Source organism: Coturnix japonica, chromosome 4, assembly GCF_054131305.1.
Source record: "Coturnix japonica strain WE chromosome 4, WE-NBRP24, whole genome shotgun sequence".
Classification (NCBI taxonomy): domain Eukaryota; kingdom Metazoa; phylum Chordata; class Aves; order Galliformes; family Phasianidae; genus Coturnix; species Coturnix japonica.
This window is the reverse complement of record NC_140666.1, coordinates 43,926,081-43,948,526: the sequence shown is the minus strand read 5'-3', so window position 1 is coordinate 43,948,526 and position 22,446 is coordinate 43,926,081. Positions and strand designations below refer to the sequence as shown.

The following is a 22,446-nucleotide window of genomic DNA, read 5'->3' as shown; positions in this document are numbered from 1 at the left end:
TGGATGGGCTTTTTTGTACTCTGTTGTTAATTGAGGTTATCTCCTAATTAGTGACTTTTCATTTACTTTCAAATCACTTTTGCACTATCTTATGCAAGTCAGTTTTGTTTTTCGCCATAAGTCTGTTGAGTAGTACAGTGAGAGTTTTGGTTAAAATGCCTTGAAGAGATGCTGGAATTCTGATGGGGTTCTTCAGGCCAGACTGTAGGAGCGGCCTCTCACTTCCAAAAACGTAGGAGTTCCTGGGGTGTGTGTTGGCCTTCCTCAGTGCGTCAGTGGAATTAATTGATCAGCTTTGCTGATGTGAAGGAAACCAAAAGGTTTCCCCTTAGGTAAGGGAGGAGTCACAGAACAAAAATGCAACAGAGTGGAGGATTCAAAGGTGAAGGAGAAAAAATTTAAGAAGACATAAAGGTTAATCATTAATCACAAGATCAGAAGAAAGAGTTGGGAATACCACCTCCAGCAGGAAGCCTGGGCATCACAACCAGCCTTGGCAAGGGCTACTCGGCCTAGTAGCCATGAGGATGATTTGCTTTGCCAAGAACAGAGGATTTTAATCTCCAAGAAACAGTCCAAACACACGAGTACTTTGTACATTTTCCCAGAGTGCTGGTCCAAATGAAAAGGCTTTTTAATCTCTTTTCATCTGCTTCTTCACTGGTTAGAACATGCAAGTCACCCATTATTGTTTGCTGTACTGATGGTCTTTGTGGTGGAACAACTGTAACTTGCTGCTCTATGGGTTGATGCTGCAGGTATCACTGGCACAGATTTTCATGATTGAATGCTATAGAAAGCAAATGTGTGCATTGCAGAGATAGAGAGGGATTTGTGTGATGCATGTGGGGAGAAATTCTGCAGCCTGAAATAGAATAGAGCAGAATGGACTTTATGGTGGACCTTTCCGTGTACTACTTTGTTTATTTTGATCAAGTAGAAGTGAAGGGAGACAGAAAATTGTACAGTTAAAAGAGAAGAAAGATCCGCATCCAATTTGTGCTGCTTAATTTACATGACAAATACCACTGAATTTATTTTCAGCTGTCTTACCGGAAAAGAACTTCAGACTTCTTCCCTTTATTTTTGTACAGGCTGGAACTCAGATCAGTCTGGCAGATGTATCATTTTCTGATGTGACTTGTACTCTGTGGTACAACCTTCTGTCTTGCAAGCAAGTTCCTGGCAAAAGAAACAAGGATCGGAGTGAGGAACCCATGTTTCTTTTAAGCAAAGAGTCATCAGACTCGTTGGACTTGGTGAGTGAAGTACTGACTGTTACTTCAATAACAAGAAAAAAAACACAGGCCCAAATTGTGCCATAGCACTGCAGTTCTGTGTATATTGCCCTCCCCTGAAGATCTGAAGCCCTGTCTTGCAGGCACTTCTGTTTATAGTCTTTTTGTGTGAGCAGCTCCCATAAGGTATTATAAATTTGTTGCTAAGCATGGGTAGGGCCGAAGCTTCTTAGTGGATTAATTGCACTCAAATTCAAAACATTTCTGCTGTTTGATTTTAAAAATAAATGTTACTTACCGGCTTTGTTAAGATTACCATTGACTTCCTTGTGCATGTATTAAAAAACACTATTTATTATTTGATTTTGCATACTTAAAGTAATTTCACAGAAAATGCTGTTTATGCAGAACACGTGCCAATTCCTTTAGTTAAATAAACTTCTGCTTTAATACTTCCTCGAGAGAACGGCATTAAAATGTGACTTTTAAGAAGAACCTGTTTTTAGCTCGGGATATTACAAGCATGAGAGGAAAAGAGCGAGGAGTTATTACAGGATGACAGGAACATATTTGATTGCACTATCATTATACATGCAGTCTGTTTTTGATTGAGATTTGTTAATGTTCTACATACTAACAATTCAAACTCACTGTTATGATCTAGGTCGATTTGTGCTTTTACCAGGGAGCACTGGGGTAATAGAGCTCTTGTACAGGGGTCTTTCTTTTTTTTTTTTTCCTTTTTCCTTAAACTCGAGTTATGTATCACTCAGTTCTGGTTTTGCCTTCTCCTTCCTTGTAAGCAGGATGCTGTGTCAGCTCTGCTGGAGAGAACATCCGCTGAGCTGGAAGCAGTAGAACAAGAACTGGCTGAAGATGACGAGGAGGAGGAAGAGGATGAGCAGGAGCAAAGGGGCTCTGAGGAGGACTGGTAGAGTCATTTTTTCTTTACTATTCATGTATGAATGATTCTGCTCTTTCATCGTATTTATAGATAGTGAGTGAGCAGTGTGGGGATGGGATTCTTGCTCCCTTGTGTGGTTAATTCCTTTACCTTCTCTTAGGTTTACAGTGTCTTGGCTGCCCTATTAGTTCCCAGTGCTGATGCTCCTCCATGTACTTTGTTCCATGAAACCACTCGGGGTGTCTAAACCCCTGAAGATGTATTAGGATGTCTCATATCTAGCTGCATTAATAAGTGACTAATAGGATTTGAGTGGAGCTCTTCTGTCTGACAAAGTCTTATTATTAGTCTGATTATCTTGCTTTTGAAGAAGCTGTGAACTTGATTTCTTGCTAAATTGCTGTTATGGGTTCTGCTCCAGTGCAATTTTTTAGCTACAAGGTAAAAATAAATACATACTGTATTGTTTGGGAAGGAGGGACTTGTTTGTTTGTTTTGTGAATTTATTACAACCAGAGTCCTTCAGTGTTAACAGCAGTGAGCTGTACGATATAGTGCAGCGTAATCGTCATGATCCTGAAGGTGAACTGTAATAGAGCTTGCGGGGTTTTATTGGAGCATATAAGGAAGTGTGCCTGCACGTGAACTTAACAGAAGCACTTCAGAGGTGATCATTTTCCCATTAGGAAGACACATATATTATACATGAGTTGAAGGCCTAGGCCTTCCACTGTTTTTCTGTGGTGGGCTTTATCAGCTTAAGAGTAAGTCCAGGCTGCTTTTGTTCGTGCAGGTTAGAAATGCTTGCAGAAGCATCTGATGAAATTGGGGATGAAGAAGAAGATGGCATTAAGCTGGCAATGGAAGGCAACTGTACCAATGATACGGGGTTATTCGTTGATGCAGTAGAAACTGAGGAAGATGAGAACAGACAGAGCAGAGATGAACCCCATGAAAGCCAGCAAGCTGCTGCTGTACTAACACTGGTGAGCATCTTAGAATATGCGTTCCTGTGGTATCTCACTAGGTCTGAAGACCTGCTTCTGGGTAGTTAATCGAGGAATCTGTCACATCTGAGCATTCACAATTTGATGTTGCATTTGCTGTAGCACTTGTATGAACTTTTAACAAAATTGGCATAGTCACTTGTGAGCTGTGCAGAAGGCATTTAACAGGCAATGCTACACAGAGCTTCTGAGTCAAAGACAATTAATTAAAAATGTCAGTCTTCACCTCGTTTCCTTGCACGAGGAGACTGCAAGGTACAGGAGCAGTTCAATAGTTTCAATCTGTGCATACCTAAAATATTTCTGCACATCTGTTTCATTGCTGCCAATGTTTATTTTTTTTCTGATTCATCTGTTGTTTCCCTTCTAATAAACGGAGGCAGAAACAGAACAGGGATCAAGATCTTTAGAGCGATGAGGGAATTTCCTTATTTCTAATTTCTGTTTTTGTGAAATACAAATCTGGCTTAGCAGAGGAAGGAAAATTAATTAACAGAAGGCTCCAAAGTGTGTATTAAACTGCGTACTACCCGCACGCTGTACACGATTAACTCCAATGGCATGTTCTTGTTAACTGTTTGCCTAAAAGTACGTTCCATCTTTCAGAGAGGACTACTAGAAAATAATTCATATGGATGTGCCCGATATGATAGTGTATAATCTAGAAATTAAACTTTTAGAACATATTTCCGCGTCTTAATGAAAATAACGTTGCTGACATTAGAACTATGGTTTCTATAAAACAGCAAAGATAAAAAGACAAGAAGGACAGCTTGTTCCTTCACGTTTGTAACGATACAAAAGTTTGACATCTCAGTGGACTTGTTGGAAATTGTAATTAACTTCCAATTAATGTGGAAAGATGCCAAATGAGCCAAGGCCATGGTATAAAAGGACTGACAGTCTTCTGGGTAGCAGACAAATATAGATCAAAGCTCTAACTCAGCAAGGGGAGACGTCAGAGAGAACGTCTGAAGGTTAGACATGCACATAGGTCTTTTGCAGTGCCAGGGCTGGGTGGATCTGGACAGTAAAGACATTGCAGATCCGATTATAAATGAGCCATGGTATAGATTATCTTGTGCCAGATCCTCTCACGGTTGCAGTTGTGCTATTTAGGTCCTTGTATTTATCACCTGCACATTTAAAACCACGAACTTCATTAAATTACCCCAGTTGAAGAAAATGCCCCGGTGCGCATCAGTAACACCACATGTGCCAGCTGCTGCAGTGCTCGTTCTGTCCCTGCTGTCAAGATGATTGCTGCGTGTAAGCACAAACGGCACCTCCTACAGGGATGTCAGCACCCGAGGCTCCTCAGGACATGTGAGGGACAACTGCACTGGGCAGCAGCCCTTTCTCAGGGCAGGGAGCTAGCAGTGGCCTTTGCCTGGTTTCACATGGCTGGTGCAGCTCTGCACATTATCGTGAGGCACCACTCTGCTCACCCTTAGCGGATATATGGAAGAATCAATCCCAGCCACTGCCTTGTGTGCAAAGGCACTGTCTCAAGCATGGCTGAACCTTGCTGTTCCTCAAATGTAGAACAAATCCAGTATAAATACAAATGCATAATAACTATCTCTGCAAATGGCAAATCAAAATGCTTGTTGTACCCTGGTTGGATCAGAAAATCTGCAGGGCAATGAAGGCAGAAGCTGTGGTTCTAGAGGAGAGAGAGTTACTTTCAAAAGCTTCCCGGACTCCCCCAAGTATTTGGGGAGTTCTGTGTTTCCTTGCTTGGTGTAGCTACTGATCTTTATCCATCCCCTCCAAGGTGACAAGAATGCTTGTAAAATTCAAAGACAAAAAGCCTATATAGTGGCATGTGTCCAGGCGTAATAGTTCTTACAAACTGAATTCCTTTTGATAGGTTGATAAAGAGACCAACACTGAGGAGTCAGTTAACGAGAATGCAACAGTCCGACCCAAGGACAGAGCCAGCTGGAGCTCAAGACAGCGTCCCTTTGTCAGGAACAGCATGATTGTGCGCTCACAAACCTTCTCGCCAGGCGAGCGGAACCAATACATCTGTAGGGTAAGAGGAAAAACACTTGGCATGAAGAGCTATTAACTAAAGAGTCATTTAACTTCTTGGGAACGATGCATTAATGACAGTGAGTCATGCACCAATTTTCTCTGCAAGAGGCAGAGCCTATGTTTTCTCTGTCTCCTTTCCCTAACTGACCTGTACATAGCAGAATTGGCTTTTAGCAAAGTAGTACACTCTTGTAAAACACCTTTATGAGGGCAAAAATGCGTTCTGTTGGATAAAAGTAACAGAGTCCTGTGCTGGCTCTCTGCAATAAGTGTTTCACTGCACAGAAGCAACTACAGCTCCTACACAGCAAAATAATTTGTTAAAACAGAATGGAGTTCTGTAAACTGGTGTTACCTGAACATATTTTAATAGTATAACCATTTAAAGGTAACCGTGTGGAAAGAGCTCAGTCACCAGTAGTAAATCTCACTTTGTATCTCAACTGGTTTTAAACCTGGACAGCCCAAGTCTTGCTGTAATTACCTCTTAGAAAAATGTGTGAGTGCTGCCCAGGGGCTACGTTTAAACATGGCTTTGGCAACAAAATTTGCCGGTCTCTCCGGATAGTAGTGTGGAAACTAAATAAATAAATTTCAATTATCATCCCTGTTGCTGCTAAACTAATGGTGAAAATCATGTGTTTAGAGATTTAGGCATGGACTGCCAGCTCTGTAAATTGTAATTTACTCACACAAATATGATTTCTTTCAATACTTCATGCTTTAATTCTTTTCCAGTACAGTTAGAGGTGATTCCATAATAATTTCGAAATACTAAAATTCTCAATATGTAAATACGTAGGTATTCCTATATATGAATGAAGTGTAGTGTAACAATCTTTACAGTTTGGACAGATCACTGTCTGAATTGAGAACCTAATCTTCAGTTTAATTCCTGTACACTGGAAACTGGTTGTATTGAGGGAGGAAGTATCCTTAATGTCTGCCTGTGGGTCTTCTACAGGCAGCAGCACTAGATGTTCTGATGGTTGTCTCAGCATAAACTACTGATGTTTCTGCATCCAGCAAAGTTCTGGGCTTTTGTAGCTTTGAAATTTGCCAGAAGCCAGGTTCCGAAATGAGAAACTTTGGCCAAACCACTGTCTTTCTCACTGTATGGTATGGCCTAGAATGAAAGTTGCCTAGGAAAAACCCATGTTTGCACAAGTCAGTCTTTCGCAGCTTCAAAAATACTTGTGGTCCATTGACTGAGCTCAAGAGTGTACACTGTAGCTGAGTCTGAATCTAGGGATAGGCTGAACAACTCAGGCCTCCTCACTCCTAGTCACCACATGTACTGCAAACATGTCCAGCCTTCTTTGCTCTGGTACCTTACTAGTGGAAAGCAGCCAATGGATACACTCAGGCTAGCTGTTCTCATTTCAGAAGAAATCACCTAGCACTTATGTCTCACACAATGTTACAACAAGCAAAAAGTATGCATTTTTTTGAGGCCCAAAGGATGGACTCGTGATCTGTTTGGTGCCTTTGAAAACCTCCCTTGAAAAGTGCCTAAAGAACATCAGTGATGATAATCACCCGGGCATATCCAGGGGTGAGTTCCTAGTAGCATTTCCATGGTGAACAGACTTCTTTCTAGAGAGGCGTGCTAATATTGCAAGTGTGTTCCATTTCTCATCTACAACTCCCAGTCAGTTCTGTGTAAGCATGCTTTAGGGGTCTGCCTTTGTTGGTTATGGAAATGTTAGCAGAATTAATTCTTTGTATCTATCCTTTTCTGAGAAGGTAAAAATAAATATTCTACAGATGGAAGCTTTTGCTTTCTTTGAAGATTTACCACCACGCATGTTGATGCATCTGACAGTCTGCATTGATTTACATGGAACTAATGCCATAATTAAGAAAACACTGCTGTTGTGCTGTGATGCATATTTCTGAGAAGTTGCAAATGCTTCTGAAGGAAGCTGGAACACACAAAAAAACGCTTGTTGGATGAGTGCACGTCTACAGTAATTTACCTTCCCTGTGGTAATTCATTAATGTCTGCCCCAAGTAAATGAAATCCATAGTATAACCTGCAGTCACATAAAAGCCAGCCATTCATTTGGTCCTTCTTAATACCCGGTTACCTTCCTTGCATTCCTGAACAGTCTACTTCCTATTCATTAAGATCGATGGCTGTCCTGGCCTAGGAATATAATTTTAGAATATATACTTTAGTTGAAAAATGTTTTATTTTATGCTAAGAATTACCTACATGTTTATCAGCACTGAGATTTTCTGACTGGTTTTATCCAATACAGATGTATTTGTATGTGGAGATGCTTTATATCTCTGTTCATTGTGTACATTTTGACAGTTGAGTCGAAGTGACAGCGACAGCTCAACACTAGCCAAAAAGTCTCTCTTTGTGAGAAATGCCACGGAAAGGAGGAGCCTGAGAGTCAAACGGGTATGTACTGCATTACCTGAATGGTTTAAGACAAATGGGGGAATCGGGAATAGCAAATAACTCAAACCATATGCTTTTGAATGCAAGTTTATGAGCAAAAGCGATGCAAGTACCACAGGCATCCCCTGTAGTTTCAGGTTGAAATCTCAGCACAGCAGTCTTTGTCCTCCATAGAGTCATGGAATTGTCTGAGTTAGAAGGGACCCTTGAAGGCCGTCTGGTCCAGCTACCTTGCAATGAACAGGGATGTCTGCAGCTCCATCAGGTCCTCAGAGCCCCTCCAGCCTGAGCCTGGGGTGTACCCACCACCTCTCTGGGCAAGCTGTGCCAGTTCATCAATGACCTTGGCTGTCTCTAGGGACGGGCTGGACCAGGCTCATCTTTGCCCACTGACAAAGGGAACGAAGGCAGCTGAAGCTGCACAAACGTGAGCACCAGCAGTGCACCTGCTGAGCAAGTCTGGGTGGAAATTTCAAGGATTCTGATATGCTTTCAAAGTTGGCTTACTCTTAAGAGAGTTTGGATAAAGAAGGGACTGAAGAAGTAGAGAGTAAGATCACACTTATTTTACATAGAATTTGTTCTTCTAAGACATGAGGTATATTTTTAATCTTGATAGCAACTAAAAAGAAATACTTCTGCAGAAGGATCGTTACCAGGTTGCAGGGTTCCATTTGATATAAGAAAGAAATACAGAATAGTCTGGGATGACTAGTTCTGCCCCACTTATTTGTGTGAAATGCACAGTGAAAAGATACTAAGTAAATGTGCAATACACTAAGAGGTTGTTTACAGTTTTCATAATATTAAATAATTGCTTGGACTTTGAAAAAGCAAATGTTGACTAAAAAAATAATACTGTTTAAAGTATTAAAGACTGTGGGGAAGTCTCGTGTAGTTTTGGGCTACAGGCATAGTGCTGTCCTGAGGATCTGAAAAGGATTTCTTAGTTTTAACTTTATCATTCTACAAATGGCTGGTGAAACTTTTGCACTTACTTGTAGCTACTAATTAAAGAGTAATTTCAGAATAGGTGGATTTTGGAGTTGGATCTCAAAATAGCAGCATTTTGCTGAAGGAAAACCAAAAATTAGTTGAGCTTTTCTGACTGCATTATAACAAACCCTCCACTGGCCTCTCCAGGGACTAATTTTTATTCTCCTCTTTCCCAAATGATTCAGCCTGTTTGCCAACCAATCATGCGAAGAGCTACGCAAGAGTGCCCCGTACGCACTTCCCTCGACTTGGAGCTGGACCTCCAGGCGTCACGCACACGACAGAATCGCCTGAATGATGAGCTTCAGGCCTTGCGGGATCTTAAGCAGAAGCTTGAAGAAATGAAAGGTAGAGGAGAGACAGACCTTCCCCTGTGTGTACTGGAGGATGAACGATTCCAGAAACTCTTGAAACTGGCTGAGAAACAGGTATGAGCAGCATACAGATTTCGTGTGAAGAAAAATATTCTTCTCTTTTTTTTTTTTTTAAACTTGTTAAAAGATTTTTACAGAATCTCATGTTTGACAACATATACTACATAATTCAGATATGTGAACACTGTTTCTTTTTTAGTCAATATCAAAGTATTTAAACCTACAATTGGAAATGTTATTTTTCTGGTGCCACGTGAACATTGCTCTCCCAGCCATACATATACAAAGTTTTGTAGGTAGTTTTGTCCTTCAGCATTGGCTGACTTGCAGTCTTCACACAATTGGTAGCTAAGAGATCTTTGTACCAGGCAGGGAGGGGCACTGGCCATTACTTTCACTAGTGTGGGATTATGGAAAAGGTAGTATATCCACCCTGGTGTAGTTCCCTATGGAGGATAATGCCTACAGATTACCAAATTCTGTTCTTCATGTGCTTGTAAAGTCATACAAATACATATTCAGCATCTAAACTAACATAAGCTAAGTCAGGATGCCCTCAAGTGGATGAAAGACAAGAAGCAGGATAAGAAGGGCTGAGAGGTAACAGTGACAAGATAGAACATAGGAGATTCTGGCTTGATATATGAAAAAGCTGGAGTGGTTTTTGTTTTGGGATGTGTTTCTTTTTTTCATGTCATGAGGAGGATTGTACAATGAAATAAAGGCCCAGAGAAGTGGTGAACAACAGCAACAGCAACAAAAGTCAGCCTCCACTACCTCCACTTTTGGAGATACTGAGAACTTAATGGTGGAAGATGCTGAGTGTGCAGCTCTGGCTTGACCTGCTCTAAGCAGGAGATGGGAGTAGTCACCCTCTGGAGCTCCCTTCCTCTCAGTGTTACTCTGTAAACATCAGTACTCAATGAGGGGATGTTGGCAGTGACCTCCAGGAGGGATTTGTGTTCTTTAGCTGTTCATTGTTGATGGAGAGGAGTGTTTTGATGACACCCTCGTTATTCAAAATAGTAAAAAGGAAACAGATATTAACAAGGTGCAAAGGTCCTCTTAATATATAAGCAACAGTTTAAATAAAAATAGTAAATGTCAGTATGTACACTTTGGTACGGTAGGGAAGGGATAATCCTAATATTTACACACAAAAAGAGCTCTGAATTAGCTGTTAGGAATGGGATATTACAGATACAAGAAACAAAAATGTCAGCAAAAACATCACAGCGTTCAGATGCCAAAAAGCAAATAAGACATTGGGAACTACAAACAAAGAAAAGAAAGCTGAGATGAAACAAATAATAACTCTTTAATGACAGAAATACACGTTATGCCTGCAACGTAAACATTAGTTTGTTCTGGTTCCCCATCCCAAAGTAAGTAGTGAAACTGCCAAGGGTGAACAAGTACAGTCAGAGGGAGGAAACAGCTTCTATGTTAGGAATGGCCAAGTAGCCATCACAGGTGACAAGGAGGATGGCAACTAATCATTGCCTTTTAAAATGCAGGGAGTATTGAACTGAAGAGGTAACAGATTGAAAAAAAACAAACATTTAGAAACTGTAAAAACCAGGTTTTGACCAAATATCATGAATGCTGCAAATTTGTAGAGTCAAAAAGCGGTGTGATAAATTTATGGAAGAAAATTCTAGCAGAGGTTATTAATTGTAGCAATAGCATCTCATTCAAGAAGTCCTTCACCATCAACTTAGGGGGGAAAAAAAGGTTTTTTTCCTCAGTATATTCTCTCAGTTCAGTTCTTGATCAGTACTATTCTTTCTCTCTCTCTCTCATCCCCACTCCATATCATTACAGCCTTCCCCTGTGGATCAGATCAGCCCTGAGCTATACTCTGCTGTTAGTGCTTCCTCCTTGGTTAGCAGAACACAGCAGTCTAAAGAACATCGTCATAGATTATTTTCAGGTTCTGCAGGTGTTATAATGGCACAGACTAATGCGACAGCTCTTAAGTGCCAGGATAACCGGGAATGTCTCAAGTAAAAAAAGAAATTGCAGATTTGGGGGATGTTCAAAATCAGTGGCTGCTCATAGTACAGTTACTCTGCTTGAAGCCTAAGACACAGGCTCCATTCCTTCCCTTCTTACCAGACTTTTTAAGTACAAGTACATAGTACAAGTACATAGAGTCCACTAATACCTACAGATCAGGATACAGTACGTAATACTGTACAGCAGCAACATTTGCTCGTTTGTCTTAAATCCTCATACAAGTAAGTTTTCAGATACCTGCTGTCCTCTGTGTGCATCCTAAAAAGGCTCCTGTGTCTAGCTATAAATGGCTTATTTCTTTCCAGTACATCTTCAGTGTAGCCCCTAATAACACAAAACCAAAACAAAGACAACAGCTTTTCATTAGACTCTTTCATTCTTCTATACAAAAAAAAAAACACTGAACAAGGCAGGAGTTAGTGTTTCAGCTTTAATTTTGCTAAGCTTTCCTTATTACTTGTTATCTCATGCTTACATTAAGCACAGATAAAGAGATTCCTGTCTATCCAAAGCCAGATTTTTGGCCCATAATGAATGCAGGGCCAGAGTATTAGCATGCCTTTCTGTAGTTCATGTAGACAGAGGATTGCTTTTATAAATCACTCAAGAAGCTCAGCACTAATATAAACCTCGTCTTGTATATACCTTCTTATGTGTGTTCTCTTAGACAGACTGGGCTGAAGCCAAATCTACCTGAGAGTACAGTGAAACTATCAAGTTCTGAGTCCTGATCCATGTTTGTGGGAGCTGTGGCAAATGGGAGAAATTACTTCCCTCAGTTCCCACTTCTCCCTTCAGTTGGGCGCTGCTGCTCTACGCTGGCAGACAATATCTTGTACCTTTCTGCAGCCTGCCACACTAGTTCAAAGAAAGATTGACAGCTGTCTGGCAAGTCAGTCTGTACAACCTTGATCCCTCACTATGTATTGTTAGCTCAGAGTAATTTCCTGCATATAAAAATGTAACAAATCAGAAAGGAGTACGTGTATCAAACAGCAAGGTAAATGGACAGTCAGTGTTTTTGTTGCTAACCTGAAGTGCATTAATCATAAGAATCTCATATAAAGAGGAAAAGATGCAATCAGAGAATTTTGGAATATTGTTCTATTAGTGTTTTGATGATAAATATTAGCTCGGGAGCTGAGAAAGGCATATGGCCAGTGACGTGCAGAAAATTAATTAATACACTGCCAGTTGCAGATTGCAAATGTATGTTTACTAGCTAGTAGGAAAAACAGTGTTTATAGGTTAATTCCATTTTAAAATCTTTTGCTATTTTGGAGTTAGGGACAGCAGTTAACAGCAGTACAAGCTGACTGGGGGTGTTTTAAAATGGCATTCCTTCATACAAACACCGGAGCCCATTTCAGCAGATGCAGGGTGCCGCTATCTGCTGGAAGCACGTTTCCTTAAAGACTGTGAAGCTGATAGCATGGGGTAATGTTTTTGTATTAGTTGGTTCTGTTGTTTGGGAACCTACCAGGCTGAATTCAGATCTGGAGACGTGAATTCCTAAGTTTGAAACCAAGTTAGAAGATGTCTGTGTCTGGCTTGGACGTGTGCTTTCATTTGAGGTAACAGACAGTGCTGGTGATGTGGCAGTGTTCACTAAAGAAGTCTGCAATAGAGGCAGCAGTACTGAGGTATGGAGATACTGTAACTCACTTATGGGCATTCATGTCAAGAAAGATCCATGATCTCTTGTACCAGACCGTGTTCCTACCTTAGATTTGACACTGCTACAGTGCAAAAGAGTTGTTATCCGCATACAAAATCTATGTATTTTAAGCAACTTAAATGAACCTCTCAGCTAGGACTATGACTTCTCTTGCCATTAGGACTGAGAGAGCACTGATGGCTATCGCCAGCTCAAGGGACAAGCAAGTCAGCAAGGACCTCTGAAATGGAAATCAGTGTCCATGGAGCCAAGAAACCCCTTGAGAGCTCTCATCTTTCACCTGTGGTTTATTCCAGGGTTCCCATTGCCTTCAGTTCAGTTCCCTTCTTATGTGCAGTGTTTAGTAAGGATTCATAGGATAAGAAAAATGCTATTCCTAATCTGATTTTACAGAAGATACTAAGAGGTATCCTTTGTATTTAAAATGCTGTTATCTTGCATCTACCCTTCTACCAGTTTGGTTTTAATCCTTTATTAACATAATAAAGGAAGATAAGTGACTATTTCCCATTCATGCTTTGTGTGGTGCTGGAATTTTGATTTCAGTGGATCTAGCATCAGTTTAACTTGATTTTGGGTTATGCCCTCAGTGTCTTCAAAGCATTTTAATAGTAGAAGACACTGATGTGAAAAATGCATTTCAGAGACAAACAATTATTTTACGGCTTTGTTCCTTTCCCCCCCCCCCCCAGTCACATGTACAGTAAGCACTGTAGCATTTAAAATATTTTCTTGCATAAATTTACAGAGCATCTCTAAGCTGAAGCACGTACTAACATTAGACTTGCAGTCGGGTGACAACAATTGGAAAGGATGCATCTTCAGTCCCTCATATTTCTTTCAGACTAATGCATACATTTAAGCAATAGGATAATATGGTTTCTCTTTTAAAACAGATGTTTTTCACAATTAAAAGTGCAAGAGTTCACGATTGCTAACTTGACAAAGAAGGTTACAAAGCTTGAATGTGTGTTCTGAGAGATGTCTTCCATTTTTATTTTTTCTTAATTTGTCATTTCATATTAGGTACAGACAACTTTCTGAACGACTTTCTGAAGAGCTTGCTTTAGGAAATAAAACTATTCTATGGAGGAGTTACTGTCTCCCAGTATTAGGACATTTTGTTTGTATTAATTCAGGTATTGTCTAACTTCAGTCATAAGAAATACCTTATTGAACCATACAGCACATAGTAACCACCTGTGATTGGCATGGTTTGTTCTGTTTATTTTATTAAGAAAATGCTCCGTTATCTTATTTAGTGCCCACTGCTTAGGCTTGTGAGATCAGTTCTCTCTCCTTGTGTAGAGATTTGTTTGACAAAAGAAGCTGTCGTTTCTGTGAAATAAGCAGTTGCTCATTACTAGCAAAATATAGTTATTTTACAGTTATTTTACAGGCTGAGCAGTCGAAAGAAGAGCAGAAGCGAGGTTTAAGTGCAGAGAAACTGATGAGGAAAGCTTCAAAGGATGTATGCCGGCTTCGGGAGCAGAGTCAGAAAGTGCCACTACAGGTGCAGTCATTCAGGTAGGGCCTTTTATTCCCTTAAGGGTTGAGGCTTTTTATGGTCTTTTTTTTTGTGTGTAGTTAAATAACATGAATTTTTCTAAATATAATCAAACATACCCTATCATAGTAGTTAAAAACTATCCATGCACCTTTAAATTTTAAGAAACATCACACATTTCAGAGGACTAGGTAACTTGTTCACATGATAAAGGCAGCAGTGTGTCACTGAGCAGTGATGATGGTGAGGAAGCATGGTGAAAAGTTTCAGACCACTGTGAGCTGCACATGTGTGCCTGTATGTCATGGCTCTGATGACCCACAGGTTAACAGTGGGCTTTCAAGTTTGAGAGGTGTGCACTGGTTTATGCTAAGTGAGAATACCACATGAATTGCTTCATGTACTTTCTGCTGTTCCTGTGACCAAAAGAAGGAGGGAAATACAAATCTCCCATAAATAAAAGAGGTCTTGAGCAAAGCAAAAGTACCGATTAATCGGTTTCCAGAGCAGATGCATACTGTTCTACTTTTCCTTTAGAGGAGATTTGTTTCAGGCACCAGGCATCACCAAAAAAGACCCTATCCTTCCCCTGCGGGAAGGATGTAGTAAAACTCCGTCTTTGTCTGTCATTCGATCAGCACAGCATTAACCCAGGAATCCAGTTTATGAAGTTGATTTTTATACTGTGCTACTGTTTTCAAACAGAACTGAAGCTCAGACAGAGAAAAACATGGTTTAGTCTGTTGGACAAATAGGCATCTCCCGTGGCCAGATTGTACTCAACCTGTTAGTTGGGCTTGGTATAAAGATGTGGCCTCAAAGACAAATCACGTGCATTTTGAAGCTCTCAAAAAGAATGTCTCTTCTGAGTTTTGATTTGTAAGCCCTCACTATTAATCACCTGCTTCTGTCAGACAAGCGCATATGAACTTGTTATGCTTCAGTAATGTCTCAGTTCATAAGAGACAAATGGTAACAGCACAGTGGAAGCAACTGCAGAATGGGATAATCATTCTGCTTCTTGCTCAGACCTAATTTTTAAGTTTTCTTTTTCTGTTTCCAAATTCAGGATCAAATGTTTTGTTTTTGTCTTCCCCCCTTCCGTCCCCCTGAAATATGGCAGAAAATGCAGCCATTAGAACAGTATTTCAGTTGCGTCATTGTAGTTATTACCAAAACATTGGCTTTTAGAGCTGCTTTTTACATAAATGTGCTTAAGAAGGAAATGATAGCAGAATGGCAACCAGAGTTGTAAATAAACTCAGTGTATTTTCCGAGCCTATATCTTAAAAAACCATGCTGTAACATTAGCAGCTCTACAGAGGATAACATTAGTTGTGCCATAAATGCTAAAAGACTAACTTGTTCTGTTTGGTAATTTCAGGGAGAAGATAGCATATTTCACAAGAGCAAAGATCAGTATACCAGCCCTTCCAGCTGATGATGTATAATTATGCATATTCAATTAGATGTTTTTATCCATTGCTCATCTTTTTTTTTCAGATGAACTTCATATTAATAGTGACCTGCTTTTACAGCTCTTCTGTTTTACATTCAATATTGATACATTCATTTGTAAAATACAGTGGATTGAATTGTTGTATGTCTAAAAAAATGACAAAAAAAAAAAAGAAAAAAAGAAAACCAAAGTAGATCAATTTTGGTATATTGATGCTGATTTTGTACAGTTTGTATGTATTGCATGTGTTTTTAATTTGTAAAGATGGAACAAAGGAAGTACTAAGCATGTATCCTGTTGAACCGCACTGTGTTGAGAAATATTACGTTCAACAGAAGATTGTTTATCTTTTCACTATTTTCATGTGAGCAGACTGTGAAGATGGCTGTTTTGCCATGCAATATTTTTGTATAAGAGTGTGACTTTTGTAGTTTGAAGTTAACTACAAGTTTAAGCTTCTTTCCAAAACGTCAAGACTGCCTCACAACAGCTGCTAATTAAATTCATCGCCTGCATTGGAGTTTTTGTTTCTGAAAATAAATTTCTTCTGTTCTTGTTCTGTAATATTGTGTAGGGAGAGACAAAATTCAGAGTTAAATTTTGTAAATGTACAGTACTTTAACCTGCACTAAAAGATTTCTTGCATCTGTGGGAGAATGGGGAAAGATAAGGCAGACAAGCAACCCTAAAAACTTTCTGTGAGCCTACCAAAAGGGCAGCTGCTTTCTGAACTGGAAGCTGAATCAAAGTGGAAATACCAACAGTGAAATCAGAATACTTACATCTACTGTACACTTAGAAATAAGTTTCTCTGTATTGGTCTTTTGTCCTGGAGGCTGCCTTATTGCCAGCTAGGAGAATATGGAAGTGTTCGTTAGGTTTACGGTTAAGAAGAGGATTTTATGGAAGTATTTGTACCAGGAGAAAAGTTTGTCCTCCAGTAACTCGGATATCAGAAGTTTGTTGGCGAAGAAAACCCTCTCTGAAAAAGATCCTGACTAGAAGGAGTCATGTATTTTGGTACAATCATGTTATCCATGTATGCATGGTCTTAACCTCTCAAAAGAGTTATAATTGGTGAGACTATGGAAGTGAATATAACAAACATTATGATGGCAGCTGTCTGAAATTCACACTGACAGTTCTGTGTAAGCCTTACCCAAAGGCTTTCTTATCCACAAACACATTCTTATGCACACACTTACTTAAACATAAAGCCAGACGTGCTGTTTTGGGCAAGATGACTTGTCCAAACATTCATAAACATCATTTATGAATGCCCCACTCGTTTTTTCTTGGTTGGGTTTGAGATAACATATTTGAAAGGTCAATTTAAAAAAAATAAAATAATTCTGGAATTATTTAATGTAGAGGTGAAATGAAGGTTGACAGTTTCAACTTCTCGATTTGATTATATGTTTGCAGAATGATGTTTAGAGGTGTACTTTGTGATTTTTCTTTTATTTATTTACAGTCTTATTTATGTTTTGTTTAATATAGTTCAGTTCTGGTCATAAAAATATTTCACATACGATGGTATTGTGAAAAGTATTTAGAGCTGTCTGAATTCTTGCCAGATTAGCTTCTTTTTCTGAAAGTTATTCAGCACGTGAGGAAAGTGTTATCATATATTTGTAAGCACAGAGCAAGGTCAAAATGTAAGGATTGTTGGCCTCTGCTCAAAAAACTCATTGCAAAATGTGCCTCGTTTTCCAAATTGGTAAAGTTAAACATATTTATAGGCAGCTTTTAACAAATCTGGTTTTTTTGTTATTGTTTTTTTTTTTTTAATAAATTTAAATTATCCGACCTCAAAACACTCAATAGAATAAGCTAACACGTAACAGATAATCCTGTCAGTTTACAATTATAGATATTACTCCAAGTAGAATTTACTCTGCACAGCAGAGCGTAACAAATGCAATTAGTTCTGTTTCCAGGTACCACTATCACTGCGGTTGCAGATATCAAAATTTAAATATTTCTGGTACAAGAATATTTAACCAAATGAGCAAATGTTAGAAAAAAAATTGTAATAGAACACAAATCAAATAAGAATTTTTTAAAAAAAATATTGCTATGTTTATGCTGTATTAAATATCAAATGCTCAGGACTGAACTAAATATTTAATCAGGTTTTATACTGAATGTGGTTCTGTTCTAATTTGTCTGTAAACGTATGCAAATACATCACGTAGATTAACTTGTTTCTGCACTTTCCATGTGTTTCAGTGATTGGAAAATACATTTTTTTTTAACAAAGTTCTTCTCCAGACCAGTGTTTTATTCAATTGTTATTGCTGTTTTGTGCCTTTGTAGCAGCCATCTGTTTCTACAAAGAACATTTAGGTTTGTCAGTGTAAAATCTTTGTGATTTATGGGAAGTTCACATCAGTCACTGACAAGTCTTATGATAAGTTATAAAAATGATGCATACGCCTGAAGTTAATTCTTTACATTCATTAAAGAAAAGCTGCAATAGCAATGAATACTCTCCAGCAGACAGCAGCTTGTTACTGTTCAAAAATGCTCGCTTTCCAGAGTGTGTACAGTGGTGCTGGGATATATTCAGTCACATATATTTACACACACACCCTAGATAGAAAATATTGTATGACACCAAGGAAACAGTGTAGACTACTGCAAATGAATAAAGGTCTGTGGAATTTAAGGTTATATCTTGTATTAGATTTTTGTAATGTATGTTGAATTGGCACTGCAAACTCTTTCAGAACTTTAGGGCTTCTGTTATTTCAGAGCGTTAAGTCCCCATGCATGCCTAGAGATCCACAATTTTTTACTCATTTAACATGAAAAACAACACCAACACAGTCAAGCAAATTAACATAAAAATACCATGAAAAACACTGCAATTGATCAGATTTTGAAGAAAAACGATGGTGACTTACGTTAATTGATGAGCTATTACAATCTAATTAAAATTGAAAGTAAGTAGAAATGAAAGGAACCAGACTGTAATAATCCCTCCCCCAGTCTTGTAAACAGTATCCAGTCTGTTCATCAGCATTTTCTTACTGTAACGCAAGAGAAAGAAATCCAGAAACCTTGCATGTACCCTTTTTAAAGTCTCCCATTTCTAATTTCCACCTGTTGACGGTTGTCTTGCGTATCTGCCATTGTACGCCGTTCTGGTAATTGATGGTCAGATGATAAGAAGATCGTCAAGAGAAGTAGAGAGCCTCCTAAAATTATAAAAAACCCACCAAACCAACCACTGAACAGTGCATCCCCTATTTCCCATCTGGGCACAATCTCTGGGATCACCTCATCCCAAAATTCCTGGATTATCTTGTAGGCAACCCAAGAAACAGGAACTAAGACCAGAACTCCAGATATCCACATGAGTATTGCTCCAAGTAGTAACAGCTGTTTCTTTAGCTTCTGTTCTGTATCCTCTATCTTTAGGCAGTCCAAACCAAGGCTAGAGATGATGAGGCTCAGAAGTCCTAGTCCGTTTGATGTAGATACTAAAATCCTGGAAATCCTGAATTCTACAGGCAAAGCTAGGAAAGAATCAAAGTCTTTACACTGTGTTCCTCCAACATCTTGGACTACGCAGGTTTGCCAGAGTCCCATAGTCCAAAACTCCAGTTCATTTAAGTCTAAGCCAAGGTTTTTCCAGTCTGGTAAATAGTTACAGGTACCAGTTAAAATCCATCCTATTACAGACAGCAGCAATCCAAGTAACTGCAGCCTGTGTCTGTGGACCAAGTCCATTTTTACCAAAGTAGCACTGAACTGATTGCTTTTGAAGACAATTTTCTGCACATACTGAACACAGGCAAATGTTAAAACAAAGCTTTATAAAGCGTGAAATACTCCTCCCCCTCCAGCTTAATGTTACCTGGTTCCATGTGCAGCATTTAGGGGATAAGGAAACAGTGTGGTAAACCACTAATTGAAGGGTGTGACCACAGCTGGGCTCGCCTTTCATTAGTCTGAGTTGTTTAATATTTGGTTTTTAGTCAGATACTTTGCTTTTCATCTGTCTGATAGAGCACTGAAACATTTCTGCAAATTTTTGCATCTCTTAGTTTCTCATTAAAATAAGAACCTCAGATACAGAGTACTTTAATAGCACATCAGTACATTCTTACTTACTTAATTAGGCTGTCCTCATTGTGGCCAGTTAGAACCCAAAGGTCCTTAGTTGAGAATGTGTTGCTGTAGGTGAATGGAACCTAAGAAACCTTTGTCAGGATGCATAAAACCTCAGAACAAGACAGCATAAGCTTTTTTTTTTTTAATCTGAACCTATTTTGGTGCACCTTTGCAGATGCCAAAATGCTCAGAATAACTTGCTGAGCAGTTTTATGTGCTAGGTTGAGATCCCAAACACGACTTCCTGGGTACAAAGCACCATATCGTAATGTCCCATGCACAAAAAGACATCTGCAAATCATGGTAGCATTCCAGAAATCTCTAGTTTGCACAATTTGCTTGTCCACAAAAAACAATTGGAGGCAATGAGTGCTTGTAGAGCATTAAGGATGTGGGGAAAAGTTCCCATGTCACTGCATTAGGCAAGTGGAAAATTGCAACAGGGAATCAAGCTTTGAGGCTCAGTTCATTGGCTTTGTATGAAAAGGAAGCTTATTTTGGTTAAAAGCCAACATGCCATGGAACAAACATATTCATTTTCAGAATTTTACTGTGCGCTTGAGAAAACAAAAACACCTTTTCTACATAGTTATGAAAAATAAAGTTCTCCTGTGAAACATTTTAAATAGTTCAGCAGGTGAGAAAATAAACCATTTTCAGGTACCAGTTATGGAGAAAACATAAGTTTAGGAAATCAGCTAACAAAGAGTCCTTTGAATTACTACTGGAACAAAGTGCTGGCTTGCACTGGAGTTTGGAAAAGATAGGGCAGTCTTTCTGTCCTACTTAAAACCTTTGGTTTTAAGGCCTAGTTTCAGTTTCCAAGTGTTGACACTGATCTTGCTGTTCTGTCACTGCATAATGGACTGAGGATGGACGAAGTTCAGTTGAGCAGATTGTGCAATTAAGTAGGGATCCTCCTAGGATAAGACAAAACCCAGCGAGCCAGCCAACAAATAACGCTTCCCCCAAGTCCCACCTGGGAACAATATCTGGTATATTCTCATCCCAAAATTCCTGGACTGTGGAATGGGCAACCCAAGAAACCGGGACAATAGCTGTAATCCCCGACATCCAGAAGAGCATTCCTCCAAACAGCAACAGCCGTTTCTTGTGATTCAGTTGTCTCTCACCAATTTTCAAACAGTCCAACCCAAATCCTGAGAACAAGAGGCCCAAAAGCCCCAGTCCATTGGAAAACAACATCAAAATCCTAGAAATCCTGAGTTCTGGAGGCAAAGCTAAGAAAGAATCAAAGTCCTTGCACTGCATTCCCCCTTCTTCCTGGACAACACAAGCTTGCCAGAGTCCCATGGTCCAGATCTCCAGTTCGTTCAGCTCCAAGTTAAGATTTTTCCACTGAGGTAAATAGGTAGTGAGACAGGATAGGACGCATCCCAGCAGAGATAGTAATATGCCACTTAATTGCACCACTGGTCGATAAACCAAGGCCATTGCAAAAGCAGTCCTAAAAGCTTGTGGAAGAAGGTCGCACCAGCGGTTCTGTAACAACCGCTGTCTCAAGTGGTGGTGGTAGCTATGATGATTTTAGTTCTCTGCTGCCCCAAATATAAGCCCTTGCTATTAACCCTTTATAAGCTCTCAAGCACTTTTTTGTTCTTCACGAATATAATGTTTCACATAAAGGATGAAGGACTTTACTAAACCATGAGTTAGTCTTTCCGATAAGGATTTGATCTGTTACCTTCCAATTTGCTTGGTAAAATTATATCCCAATGCCTGATGATTACAAGCCTGAGGATGAACAAAGAAGGCTCTATGACCCCTCACCCTAAAACACAACAGAAATCTTTGTGCTTCGATACGGATTAATTAGATTTTAAGTGGTGATAAAAAAGTCAGCTCTGTGCGTAACAGGACTTCATTGTAATAGCTAAATTTGAGATTTCAGGGATGTAAATCAAGGCCTTGTAAAGAAAGGTAGACTGTTTGCCTATAATCTTTATTCTTAGACTTCCTCAACATACATAACGGCTTATCTTCCACTGCTCTGTTTTATGTCCCCAGCACTGTAAAAGACACTCTGTAAAAGATCCTTACGTTTCACGTTTTCTACATTCATTTCTTTTAAAATGGGCTTTGTTTTGACTGACTCTTAAGGGGAAAAGGAGACGGGTATGGTCAAAGCACCGTAGAGAATGAAATCCTAGACATCCCTCTGCCATAATGAACTCAGGCAGATCACCAGATGGTGTAAGCTGTACCTGCCTCAGGACTTCAGCGACTCCACAGTAGCAGCTTACACCAGTCCAGTGTCCCCTTTCCTAGAACCCATGTCCCAGATGGCACAGAGCATACACTCTGTGTGTGACGGCTTTTGGCACTCAGTGCTCCTAGGGCCAGGGAATGTCTAGTGCCTTTCTGATCAAAGCAAGATATCACTATGCCATTACCCTCCTAGCAAACCCTGTTTCTTCCTGCGGTCATGATAGCTATTCTTGTGCTTGTCTACTGGGTCAGCAGCGATAATATCTGCCCTCTATTCCCCCTGCACATGTCACAGCACAGTCTGCAAGGGAGAAAGCTGAGCTGTGTAAACACATGCACGTGAGCACAACCCAGAGATTCTATCCAGTCTTGCCTTCAGTTGCTGGGTGTGACAATGCACCAAATCAGACAAATCTGTGTATTTTAGTTTGTAGTTGTTCAAAATAGGTTATGGTGATAG

At 39.6% G+C, this 22,446-nt stretch overlaps 3 protein-coding genes across 6 annotated transcripts in view; 1 reads left to right on the top strand and 2 right to left on the bottom strand.

Moving 5' to 3' along the window:
- Positions 1–17,897, top strand: part of WWC2 (WW and C2 domain containing 2) — an 84,066-nt gene extending 66,169 nt beyond the window's left edge. For 3 of the 4 annotated variants that reach the window (XM_015861415.3, XM_085545082.1, XM_085545083.1), the window contains 8 exons: positions 1,095–1,259; positions 2,045–2,169; positions 2,936–3,128; positions 5,023–5,187; positions 7,510–7,602; positions 8,784–9,026; positions 14,069–14,196; positions 15,561–17,897. In XM_015861415.3, the coding sequence (XP_015716901.2) occupies positions 1,095–1,259; positions 2,045–2,169; positions 2,936–3,128; positions 5,023–5,187; positions 7,510–7,602; positions 8,784–9,026; positions 14,069–14,196; positions 15,561–15,627 (1,179 nt within the window). In that variant the 3' untranslated portion in view covers positions 15,628–17,897. Of the gene's footprint in view, positions 1–1,094; positions 1,260–2,044; positions 2,170–2,935; positions 3,129–5,022; positions 5,188–7,509; positions 7,603–8,783; positions 9,027–14,057; positions 14,197–15,560 lie in introns of all 4 variants that reach the window. The other variant, XR_001554899.3, reaches the window with a different exon arrangement.
- Positions 17,398–21,342, bottom strand: LOC107313287 (claudin-22-like). Its single transcript, XM_015861418.3, has one exon. It carries the CDS (start codon positions 21,210–21,212, stop codon positions 20,559–20,561), a length of 654 nt encoding a protein of 217 aa, XP_015716904.2. The 5' UTR covers positions 21,213–21,342; the 3' UTR covers positions 17,398–20,558.
- On the bottom strand, positions 18,717–19,373 carry LOC146761052 (claudin-22-like). Its single transcript, XM_085545084.1, has one exon. It carries the CDS (start codon positions 19,371–19,373, stop codon positions 18,717–18,719), a length of 657 nt encoding a protein of 218 aa, XP_085401210.1.
- Positions 21,343–22,446: the final 1,104 nt, after the last annotated feature.